Source organism: Fibroporia radiculosa (genome assembly GCF_000313525.1).
Source record: "Fibroporia radiculosa TFFH 294 genomic supercontigs, scaffold4425, whole genome shotgun sequence".
NCBI lineage: Eukaryota > Fungi > Basidiomycota > Agaricomycetes > Polyporales > Fibroporiaceae > Fibroporia > Fibroporia radiculosa.
In genome coordinates this window covers 68441-80826 of record NW_012133405.1, presented here as the reverse complement: position 1 = coordinate 80826, position 12386 = coordinate 68441, and the positions used below count along the sequence as shown (strand labels likewise).

The window sequence follows — 12386 nt, the reverse complement described above, 5'->3', positions numbered from 1 at the left end:
ATCCGATCCTAGGGCGCTTGGATAGTATCTCCCCCCCTCCCCCCCATCTTTATGCCCCTAGTCGTGCATTCCTGTTGCTAGCCATCGCGGAGGAAAATCGCATGATGCCTGATAGTCGGAATTTTTCACATGGCGGGTGCCTGACTAGGAGTTCGTGGACCCATGCCCCGTTCTCACAAGTACGAAGGCACTTCCACGCTTGTCTTTTCGACAAGAGAAATATCACAGAATGATTGTGTCTTCGGGTACATAAAATTCTGCCAACTCGTTGTCATAGGTCTGCATAACGAATGAATACTAGAGAAGAAATTGAATTGAATGTCACGACTTGCCTCGTTGTCAGCCACCCGCCGGGTGCGAATGGCAGCGTAGTGCCGCGCAAGCTCCTGCAGGAGCCGATCTACAACCGGATTCTCGCCAGGGACGTACCGGGTCTTGGAACGCATCCGCATCATGATATTGAGTGCCTCGTCCATCCGCCTCGTCCGCATGAGACACCTAATAATGGCGGTGTATGTTACTAGATTTGGAAGCGGAAACTGCATGCCAGACGATGCGCCGATTTGACTTGAGGGGCTTTCCATGTGATCCAAGAGTGAAGTGAGCTTCTCCATGTCTCCAACGCGCGCGAATGCGGACGATAGCATGGTCAATGTATGCACGGTAGGTGCAATGCCCAAACGACACATGTCTGCGACAACTTGTGCTGCGCGGGAGGGCATATGCAACTTTCCAAACGCATTCACGAAAAAGCTAAAATGAGTAGAACTGTACAGTGTGATAGGTGCCTGAGCCTGTGGATCGCCGTCGAGGGGCGTTGCAAACCGCGCTGTCGTTGAATCTGGATTTTGAGCATCGGAAACCTGCGTTAAAAGTTCCTGGTACAGGTGCTCCACACTCTCGACCTCCGGGGTCAACTCTGACACGGCCCGCCATACAAGCGCGGAATGATAGTGTTTAGGCCACATCTTTTGCTGAAGTCCTTCCTGAAAATTGACTATAAAACCCTGCTCCGTGGACGACTTTCCTCTCAAGCGACGCATCGTCCTACCAATATACTTCTTGGTACGTTTTGGCAACCCTATGACGTGGAAGTAACGGGTGAATACGACAAGAAGATGATGGAATTCTTTCCTGTGGAAATGGTAAAGCATCTCTGCTAAAGCCCATTGCGACGCGGTGGGATATGATTTGCAGGCGCGTTTCTGAATGATCGGAAGGGCAATGGTGCGACCACTGGCCTTGTAGGTAGTAATGAAAGTGACGAGAGCACTGGGAAAGACATGATAGGTCCCATTCCAGCTATTCTTGACGATTCGCAGGGCCATTGCGAGAGAATTCGTCTCGGGAGTATGCATCGGGACAGGGAGATCGACGCGAGTCGCAGAGGCTGCCGCCCGGAGGCTGCTTTTTCCCAGTCTCAAAATGTGTTGAGCACCGTTATCTGATTCACGCAGCTTGTCGACTAACGCAATACGGGGAACGTCCAGGTTGGATGACAAACGGTTGCGTAGTATCTCATACGTGGATGTGTTGATGGTATAATTTTTGGAGCGACCGGCTTGCAGAATTTGGACGGCATCTGCTATTCGGCCGGATGTACAATGGCTTTCGATGGCAACACTGAACCAGTGACGAATCCTCTGCTCTAGCTGAGGTCTTGCGACGAGGGAAACGTTCGTCCATGCAGTCTGGAGGAGTGTCTCTAAAAAGGATTGGCTGAGAGAAGGTGGTGTGAAGCGGAAGATGAAGGCGAGGACACGTCTGGATATCCTGTTAGCATAACCGTTGGAAGCTGAGATGAGCGCATATTGCATCATAAGTGAAAGGTCTAGAACTGGGTCACTAAAGATGCGGGTCTCCAGAAGGTTCGAAAGACGCCAAGGCAAAATAGGAGCGGGTGGAATGAGAGAGTACCACCTGACAAAAGCATCTAAACGATCCCGAATATCCTCATGCTCAGAATCGAGGACGTTCAACGCAGCTGATACGTAGAGTTCTGATGGCCGGATGGGAGCATGCATCTCCTTCAGTTCCGCAAGCACACGATCTGCGTCCAAAAACATTCCTTGTTCGACAAGATGTTCCAAAACGAGGGAAGGGTGGATTGAAACAGGTTGGGAAGCGGTCTGAGGGAGGGGTACGGTTCTCGGGACGCCTGTGAAATGGTATTCCTCAGGGTTCTCGAAAATTGAAGAGTCGATGGAGGCCGTGGGATATGGGCGTTCCCTCATCTCTGCCATGGACGGCGTCTCTTCCGGGAGGTGAGCATTGGTGACATAGTTATTGAAGTGGCTCGCAATTGCGCTAGATCGTGGCCATGCAAAAGACTCCAAACCGATCCGGGCGCGGAATAGAAATGTCCATGGCGCATTTCTAAGGGCCCATGCGGCCATATACTGCCCTGAAATTTCTCAGAATTAGTCGGTAGGGATGTATCCTTGTCGCTGGCTGCATACCAATGATAGTCTCGGGATCGAACTTGAATGCGAGCGGACTGGTGTTGTCGTCCGACTCCTGCCGCTTGGACGTGTCTATGCCGTCACGTGCGATCGACGCAGTTGTCGCTCAGCGCCTCAAGTCGTTCTCAGCTGCGAGTTGCTCTGCTTCATAGTCTCTGCCATGATATGATACATCCCTGGATCTTCTGCTAACCAGACGGCGACACATCGACAGACTGGACGTACGGAAATTATACACAACTTCTCCAACCAGTACGCCGAATTTGTGTTTCGCTCGACTCCGGCTTTCAGCTTGCAACGGGATTACCGCGCTGATGCGCCTCTCCGGATTTGCATAAGTACACCAGTGCAGCCATTGTATGGCCATGGCGCAGAATACCTATTACTCTCAAGCCCACTACGATGCCAATGCAGGTTCTTATTCGTATTCCTCTTACCCCCAACAATCACAGCAGTATGACCATGTGAGTCCCCCTTCTTATTCCCGATATCCTGTGCAAGAGCAAGGCAATCAACCTGCACACATGAACACGAGCCCTATGTACTCCACTCAGTCGCACTCCCCTGTGCCACCATTACAACCTGTAGTATATGGCTACCCACCGTATGCACAACCGCCCTACATGCCTTCTCCATATGACTCGAGAGGCTCCACTCAGCAACACATCCCATCAATGTCTATATCCACTCGTCGACCGTTGCCTGATCCTCATAATGGATCACTAACGTCGAACGGCCATGTGTCCCCAAGACCGGCGTCTTCTCCTGCTCCTCGTTCGCCGTCACATCGACCGACTCAATCTGCTTCCTCAATCTTGATATCCCGGAACAGCCCTTCCATTCCCGCATCCCCTCCGAAGTCAACACCTGCGATTAGCCCTCCACGTCCGCTACCACAGCCGCGACCGCAGGGGCTGCCGCGGTCTTCCGCACAGTCGAACTTAGCTCGAAGCCCTAGCCCTACTCGGACCAATAGGGTTGAGACGCCACAGCCAACAGGTATGCCAACGGGACAAAAATTCGTTCCTCATTGGAAACGCGCCCTTCCTGCGCCCAGCCAGCCAATGGTAGCGGTATCTTCGTCCTCTCCGGGACAGCAACCTGTTGAGCGTCGCAGTACCGTTTCCGGATCAACGCCACCGCCAATATTGCAACGGACAACGAGCACAACACGACGGCCATTGCCTAAGTCTCCAGCACCGTCTGCGTCCGGTCATGAGCGCAGCTCTTCACACCCATTGCCTCCGATCCCAATTATGCCTACTGTTCCAAATACGTCTTCACATCAGCCTTCACATTCACGGGATGGATCATCTCGTGTGCTTCCAAATGTCCCGCCGCATTCACAGCGCCCATCTACTTCCGTGTCAGGCTCAAGCACGAATACATCTGACGACGAAGATTTGACAACACACGCCCTATTATCACGCCCGACAGCAGGGACTAGCCGTGTATCTTCCGAGGTATCGGATGACCGGCAAAGTCCTAAATATGGTATTCTCGAGCTGCCATCACGTACCCGTCTTGCTCAAGGTAGCGATCGGGCTTCAGATTTGGGTGAGCATGCGCAAAGTGCAACCTTGCGCATGGCTGCGTCCTATCTAGGAGATAACAGATCTCCGACGCAGTCTGTCCACGCATTCAACCATGATACGACACCGTCCCGGCCGTTGTCGCGGGGGCATGTTTATTCACAGTCTGTTCCGGAAGCAAGTGCAGCATTGAAGTACGGCCAGATGCCTGCTTCACCAAAAGGCAGTACAACAAGTGCGTCGTCGCGATGGCCAGCTCATCTTCCACCGCTACCGAAAGCACCTGATCCTAGAGACGGCGGTCGCGAAAGCCCTACTCGCGACAGTAGACGGCCCTTTTTCGGAGGAAGCACACCACAGTCTCCACGTCGTTCACCCACCGTGGACTTGAACCTAGACGATGCGCCACCGCCTTCCTTGCGACGCTCGCCTTCGCCCGCCCTCTCAAATCCGTATTCATTAGCATCTCAGTCTTCTCACAGTGCGAATAGTCCATCGGGTGGCAAGCCGTTCCCACCGACATCCATACGCACCTCTTCCCTGGACCGCGCACCCGCGCCGCGGAATACGGTTTCACCGTTCCAAACCGCAAATACATCGTCCCCTTTGTCCCCATGGTCATCATCGAGAGTCCATTCCCCTGTTTCGCCGGCCTCAGCGACGTCGGTGAGCTCCACATTCACCCTTTCCGCGTTTCCGCGTCCACCGTCGTCGAGTGTGCCGTCGTCCCGTCCGCTTCCATCCACAAGAGTAACTAGTCCGCCGGTAGTATCACCTGTGTCAGCCGCCTCGACAGGCTCGTCTGTGACCTCGCTGTCCTCATTCCCACAGCCTCCCCCGCGTTCTCCTGCTCATGATGCATTCGATGGCCAGAACAAAAACACGCTTGCAGGTGGTAACATTAGCGGGGCGAGCACTCGCCAAACGATACCAAAGATATCATTTCCTGCAAGTATAGACGAAGATGATAGCGAGGACAGTGATGGCGGTTTTGGTCCTGTCATATCGGTCGCTGGGGCGAATGACGATGATCCTGGTATTCCGAGCATTAGTATTGGTGTAGCGGATGATTCATCGCCTGTCTTGCCACAAATTTCGCTCTCGGGCGAAAGCATAAAGCCCATGAAGAAACAGAGCCCGCTGGAGCGTCTCATACGCAAGGGCCCAGGCCTGACGTGCGGCGGCTGCGGCGGCGCGATTGTGGGTCGCACCGTCAGCGCTATGGGAGCTCGGTGGCATCCAGGGTGTTTCCGATGCTGCGTGTGCGATGAGCTACTGGAACATCTTAGCAGCTACGAACACGAGGGCAGAGCGTACTGTCACTTTGATTACCACGAGGTACGCAGCGTCCAATTCAATGCATGCAATGCGAATATGATGTTACGTAACATCGCTCATGTTCAGCATCTTATTTCCAGTTATTTGCGCCGAAATGCTATCACTGTAAAACTTCTATCGTTGACGAACGCTTTATCACGCTCGATGATCCCGAGCTCGGAAAGCGCACGTACCACGAGCAGCATTTCTTCTGCGCGGAATGTGGTGATCCGTTCCTCGCTCCGGCTGCCCCCAGCCGTGCGACATCAGGTATATATTTATTTTTTATCTAAGTTTTAGCGGAATGTTGATCATGTCCAGGTGGTCAAATTTTTTCAGGTGACGGCGAGTTCAGCGGCGGAGGTGAGGATGATGTGGGTTTCACAGTGTATCGAGGTCATCCATACTGCGAGGCTTGCCACGTTCGCCTCAGACTTCCCAAGTGTAAACGTTGCAAGAAGCCTATACGCGACGGCAAGAGGGCCGTGGAGGCGCTCGGCGGCAAGTGGTGCTGGGAGTGTTTCGTATGCGCGGTGAGTGCCCTAGTCTTGTTTAGGGGGAACCCCATTCTAACATAATACTCGTCGTACCACAGAGTTGTGAACAGCCATTTGAGGATCCCTCATTTTTCCAGAGGGATGGCGAACCGTTCTGCGAACGCTGTTTCAGCATAATGATCAGGAATGAGCTGTGAAGATTGGATTTGTTCAGACTCGTTTTGTTTACGTTGAATTAAATATTTTGCTCGTTATCATGTATGTAGAATTGCCCTTGCAATTGCTGTCGCTGATCGGGAGGGACTTTCATTTGTACACTTTGTCGCTGCTGTGGGCCTCTCAGCTTAAAGTATTATTATGGCGGTAGTAATAGTCGACCTTTTGCTTTGATGCCTCTTGTAGTTACGACTTACGATATAATGATACCACGAACCTCATCAACATCGAATTTAACGACGAACTATTGTGACTACATGGGTGGATTTCAACTTTCAACCGTTCATCCGAAGTAATTCAAAGGATAGCCCAAATATTCACACTGCGGCTGCTCTGCGAACGCGCCCATGAAACTCTGCCATTGCAGTGTTCTCAGCGGTGTTGTGTTAATCGTTTCCGAGGTGACTGGCAACCAGGCACTCTCCGCGGCCAGCTGTTCGATGGTCCCGTAGTACCCACGCGCCGTCAAGAACGCCACGTCGGGATTTGGATTGTACGTGCGGGCGAACGACGTCCAGGTGTCGAGCATCCGCTGCATGAATGGCAGATCATACTGGTCTCGGTATGGCAACGTGCTTGGCAAGCTAGCGAAGACGTAGTACAGTTCGCCGGAGTGGCACCTGCAAAACGTGAGCGCGATTGTCAGTGACAGCCATAATGCAGTGAGACGGTGAAACACACTTACTTGAAGTATTCCAACTCGGGATCGCCGTATGGGTAGTCGGCAGTTATTGGGGCCTCGCAGACAGGGTAATTGGGTGAGAAACCAGGGGTCTGGTAGCTCCGGTTGAACTGGTAGAACCAGATACTCTCAAAGAGATCATGCTGTATGGCAGACCATGCAGTGGCTTGGTCCAGGCAACGGAACTCGACGTCTGTCGCGGCTCGCGCAGTCACGTTGAAAACATCAAGTGTCGCGTTCGGGCCAGTCGGGAGAATGAAGAGGGGGTTATTTGCTACAGTGATAGGGAGGTATTGTGCTTCCAGGGCTTCCGTCAAGTTCGTGGAAGTCTGGCAGACGGCGTCAAAAAAAGCCGTCCTCACAAAGAGAAAAAGACTTACTGGATAGCCGATGAAAGCAGCACCATCGTCTCGCATATATCCCATCATTGTGTGAACGCTAGCAACGGTTCCAGAACCATTGAGCGGCAGTTCTGTATGCGTTATAATGGTGCCATCCACAACGATGAATCTTCAAAATGAATTGAATCATAATCTGAGGTGACCCGAATCGTGGTTTGAGACGCACCTGGCAACGTTGACCAGATTTACAAGGTCATAGGCGTTATAAGCAGTAAGACATGCAAGTGCGTCAGTGATATTGCAACCGATCTCCTCCAAAATCGGGTATACCACCGTGGTGACCTCCTCTGGGATGGTGTAATACAAGGAGTATGTTGTCGCGTAGTCTGAGCCGGCAAGGTTACTCATCGGAACAGCCGCTGCATACTTCCCAATTGCCTGAGGGGATCCCAGCAACGCACGCACCGATGCCGCTCCCGCAGATTGACCAAAGATCGTGATGCGGTTGGGGTCGCCGCCAAAGGCCGTAATATACTCTTTCACCCAGTCCAGAGCAGCAATCTGGTCTGCCAGGCCGAAATTTCCATTCGTCTTCCCGTCTTCGAGGGCGAGAAAACCTAAGGTAGAGAGACGATAGTTGATGGTGACTAGGACGACGTCTCCTCGCGAGGCGACGTTACTGCCCTCGAAAGTTGGATCCGAGCCAGTACCGCTGGTAAAAGCACCACCATGAATCCAGAACAGGACAGGCTTAAGACTATCAGCCGACACAGTGGACGCATCCTCAGGGATGAACGGGGTCCAGATGTTAAGGAACAAACAATCCTCGCTACTGTCCGGTACACCTGCTTGGACACACTCTGAGCCGAAAGCTGTTGCGTTCAGCGTTTTGGATCCTGTCCACCCAGTAGGATACGTGAAACGGGGGGGTGCATCGGCGTACGGAATTCCCTCGAAGCGGAACGAAAGCTGATCACGATATCTGCCAAAAGTCCGTAAGAATCCTCAATATACTAATTGTAGGACGCACCCTGTGATAGTCAGGTCATCTGCGTATACGGTCAACAAATTTGTCGAATCGGCGTATGCGCCGTACGCCGAACTCTGGCTGCACAGGACCGGTAGTTCCGTATCACAGGAGACCAGGCTGACTTGCCCAAAGCTGTTGACAGCCGCACAGGAATCGCCCTCTGACGCGACTAGGTATAGCTGACCTTCGCCGTATGCACCCTCGTAGGCTTGATACTGGAGCAAAGGCACCAAGTCCGTCGTGAAGAAGGTCTCATTGATTGGCAAAAGGGTCTCGCTCAGGCTAGCACATGCAGTCTCTGCTTCAGATTGCGTTCGCGGAGTAAGCAATAAGACACTCTTGTGCTGTGTGGCGGTATACACTTGAATGGGAAGTCAATCGACTCGGAGTGAGCCAACGTCATGCTCTCCACATAAGAAGTCGGAGAAATTCAAACTCACCATCGAGGTCGTTGTTGTAGAGAAGCGTGATGTCACTGCTGATCGAGGACGGGGAAGGAATGGCCAGCGGCGTGGAGAAGGGGATTGAGGCCAGAAGGCCTAGAACCAGAACCAAAGTAAAGAAAATCATCTCGCGTTAACCTGCCTCGACGAAGCAATCGACGAGCTGGAACTGATAGTCGGCGCGGTCATTCGTCTTCGTTTTTATACCTGGGTACCAAGGACCGAAGCGATCCCGTTGACCACTACCGTGAGCCTACCACTGCAAGTTAGCATGATAAATTGATCCGACATGAACGTTGCATGCCCATGTGCACAACGCACACTCGTAAGAAGAGAATGCCTCGTGCGGCCTCATATGACACGGAGAAATCGCTGAAAGAGTTAAGAATCAATGAGCAATACGCTCCATCCTTGGATGATCTTCGGATAAACGGCTGACCCATCGAGGGCAGGACGTGGAAGAGGGATAATCTAGCTGTTGTACCTAAGAATATCATGCACGGCCGGGTAAGTCTTCTCTTAGATCATGTACTAAACCGGGAAGAGAGAATCGGGGGTGAACAACTCGAGGTGAAAATTTTTTCATGATCTGTTACATACCATTCAATTTATGCCATGGCCGGGGCCATGGGTTTGAATGATTTTGATAGGTGCATTCAAGTGCGACAGCTGCGCGCCACCGAACGACAAACGACTAAGACTCTCAGAGGACAGACAAGCCCGAGATTTAGATTGGGAAAGTAGCCATTCGGTCGCAGGGGGCGCGGCGTAGGTGGCTTCAGTGCGTTCACTTTAAGTTACTGCGCAGCTGGCAGCATTGTAAGCGGATTTCCGCGAGGTCTGATCGTGGTCATCCTGGGGTGGTTCTGACTTGAAGAATGAATTAAGGAAGTGTTGACGATATTCAAATCTTCTGAGATTAATGGTCACGACTATGGTCTATCTGCAGACAAGGTACGAAACTGGAGCATGCCAAGACAGTGCTCCTGTAGCAGCAAGCGGTCATAATTTGGATGTTGGGACACTAGGGCTAAGATACATAATAATTTTAGCTAAGACAGACGGATGCAACACAGCTGTAGGTACAGGGCGGGTGTAGATTATGATAAAAGCAAACCCGAAAGTAAGAAATCATCGCATCGGAACTCAAGGCCTGGGGAGGAATGACAAACAAAAGACAACTCAAGCCAGCTGCACCGTATTGCCTCCACTCACAGGCCCTGTGTCACCCTGCAGTGAAGTATTCGCAGGTACCTCGCTGACTCTCGTTCCTTGGGCACTAGCACCCAGCGCTGCTTGTGCCTGCGCAGCCACCGCTCCCAGAGCAGCCGGCGTACCGGTGCTATTTGCATGTTTTGCCAATTCTACCCGGACATTCTCCAGCATTTTCCGCAGCCCAACACGCTCGTTCACTAGCGCTAATCGCGCGCTCTCGAGACCCCTCCGCTCATCTTCCAAAAGCTCCTCGAGCTCTTCAAACTGCGCCATCTTCAGCTCGAGCTTCGTCAACGTCAGCTTAATCAGCGTGGCGAGTGTCGAGCGAATTTGAGTATCCTCAGCATCTGCCAGCGTCTTGGCGGCCTTGGCGGATGAGTTGAGTGCCAGAGTCGCAGCACGAACGACTTTTGAATGGGGGATGGACGTCGCCCGTTTAGGCGGCGCGGACTCCGAATCAACGACCATGAAGTCTGAGTCATTTTGGTGGGTTTCCCCTCCGCCTTCGGTATTCTCAGTTGCCGGTTTCTCACTAGGGGCGTCTTCTTCCATGCGTGATTCCGAAATCTTCTCTGCCCTTTGTCCCTGGTCTTCGGTAGACATCTCCCCCCCCTTATCCTCTCCGGAACCATCAGCTTGCGCATCCCCGTCCGTGAGTGCGTGGAGAGCTGTTTTCGCCGCTTCTGCAGCTACGCCAGGGTTGATCACGCCAGCAAGAAAAGCGACGACGCTCATAACCGGATTGTCCGCTTGCTCGAATGGTATGCGTGCATACCTTAATGGCCCTATGTCACCCTCCGTAGTGACATACTGATCCTCAATTGGAAGTTGGAGGAATTTCCGTATGCACTGCTGAGCACTGCGTGATCCGACGTGCTCCTCAATCGAAGACCAGTCATCGTCGTACATTTCCACACCCTCAAGCAGCAACAACACCTCTTGGTCGGTCCAATCGTCATCCGCGCTCGTTCCACTGCCATGATGTAATCCGCTCGCCCCGGATGCCGCTGTAAGCTTCACGAAGTCGCCGCTGAACATGGAAGACGAAAATCGACCGTCCAGATAGCACGGTGGGCAGAGCTCGAAGTTCTTTTGCTTGAGCGAATGGTATCGCTCCTGAGTACAGTCGACGCCACAGGTATCACATTGGTATTTGACCATCGGGCGGTCAATGCCGTTCGGTGCATCCGTGCCATTGGCGAGTGCGCTCGCTTCCGTGGCCGTGACTGATCGTGATGACTTGGATGTCGTCTGGTAGATTGAGTTGCGGAGCTCGACAGATGCAGGCGTAGAAGGAGCGAGTTTCGTAGCACCATTCACAGCAGGTCCACCTGGATGGTTGGCTGGTCGTGTACCGGGATGTAAAGACTGTAACCCGCGCGGTGTGTCCAGAATAACGCGAAAATGGCCAGTAAACGGTGGTGCTAGTGCTGCTGGCCGCTGGTCGGGGTCAATCTAGACATATGTGGGGGTTGGTCGCACTGTGCCTCGAATACGATATTGAGACCGCGGGTATACACACCTGATAATTTATGAGCCCCCATTGCTCCAAAAACGCGTGTACACGCATGATTGCGCACACATCTCCTGCCAAGTTTCTGCGACAAGCCGTTACAGTAAGGTATTCCGTGGGTCGAAGGCGGTACGTGTTCACCATAAAGTCGCGGTAATCTTTGTATACCGAGGGTGTCTTCGACCGATGTCGCGAGTTAAAGAATTCGGGAAGGGCGCGTCGTTCGATAGGGTGGATTTTTGACATGTCAAACCACGCAGAATACGAGGGAATGATGACCTCATGAGTTTGTGCCGCGAGGTATTTTCGGGCTTGCTCTTCCAGCCGTAGTCTGGTGGCTTCGAGTTGAGCGGGATCTTCTTCATCGTTCTCTTCTCCAGAATCGCCTTCCTCGTCAACTGCATCCACTCCTTCTGCCATAGAAACATCTCCAACATCCTCTCCACCTTCCCCCTCGCCTTCTCCTTTCAAGAGCCTGACAGGAACGGCAGATACGGGCTCACCAGAGGCTGGCGTGGCATTGTTTGGTGGCAGATTGCCAATGTCACCACCTTGAATAGGCTCTAGCTCACTGCGTTTACCAACGGCATTGTCTGGGTCCACAGCAGTCGCGCCCTGGTTTTGCTGAGGAACGGTGAGCTTGATTCGTTTCGCCTCGGACATGCTTGGAGAAGGGGATGCTGTACGTTTCGGCGAAGACATCTTCAAGTCAGAGACAGTGCCGTCCGAGAGTAAGCTTCGTCGGCTTCGAGTGTGAAGCCCGCTGAAGAATGAAGGCGACGCTCTTGCGGAGTTTACCAACATTATTGCTTAGTCGCTTAGTCATCAGATCGCGATCGGGAAAAGCAAGTCGGAAACTTTGCCCCGCGGACTCGGACTCGAGCTTGAAGTCAACAGCCGGGTTTGCAGCAGATCTTTACCGCGACAGTCAGATCTACTCTCGATCTGCATACTTGGGGAGGATATAAAGAAATCGAGCAAATAGCGTTGTGGTTCAATTTTACAAGCCAAATGGATACTTCGGTATATCACCATGACTGGTATCGACCTGGACTCACCAATTCTCGCATTGTCCCAACTATAGCGTACCCCAAACATAACTTCTTAGTGCGTATTATCGAAATCTATGATACAAAAT

At 52.4% G+C, this 12386-nt stretch overlaps 4 protein-coding genes across 4 annotated transcripts; 1 reads left to right on the top strand and 3 right to left on the bottom strand.

Moving 5' to 3' along the window:
- Window positions 1-173: 173 nt before the first annotated feature.
- Window positions 174-2396, bottom strand: FIBRA_05411 (uncharacterized protein; the record flags this gene model as incomplete). The annotated part of the gene is made up of 1 exon (XM_012327176.1): window positions 174-2396. One exon carries the CDS (start codon window positions 2394-2396, stop codon window positions 174-176), a length of 2223 nt encoding a protein of 740 aa, XP_012182566.1.
- A 431-nt stretch (window positions 2397-2827) lies between these two features.
- Window positions 2828-6005, top strand: FIBRA_05410 (uncharacterized protein; the record flags this gene model as incomplete). Its single annotated transcript, XM_012327175.1, has 4 exons — window positions 2828-5332; window positions 5413-5581; window positions 5633-5844; window positions 5907-6005. 4 exons carry the CDS (start codon window positions 2828-2830, stop codon window positions 6003-6005), a joined length of 2985 nt encoding a protein of 994 aa, XP_012182565.1.
- Window positions 6006-6307: 302 nt separating this feature from the next.
- Window positions 6308-8647, bottom strand: FIBRA_05409 (uncharacterized protein; the record flags this gene model as incomplete). Its single annotated transcript, XM_012327174.1, has 6 exons — window positions 6308-6644; window positions 6710-7035; window positions 7087-7216; window positions 7274-8029; window positions 8078-8438; window positions 8518-8647. 6 exons carry the CDS (start codon window positions 8645-8647, stop codon window positions 6308-6310), a joined length of 2040 nt encoding a protein of 679 aa, XP_012182564.1.
- A 1055-nt stretch (window positions 8648-9702) lies between these two features.
- Window positions 9703-11950, bottom strand: FIBRA_05408 (uncharacterized protein; the record flags this gene model as incomplete). Its single annotated transcript, XM_012327173.1, has 2 exons — window positions 9703-11190; window positions 11258-11950. The coding sequence occupies 2 exons, from the start codon at window positions 11948-11950 to the stop codon at window positions 9703-9705; spliced, it is 2181 nt and encodes a 726-aa protein (XP_012182563.1).
- Between the last annotated feature and the right edge of the window lie 436 nt (window positions 11951-12386).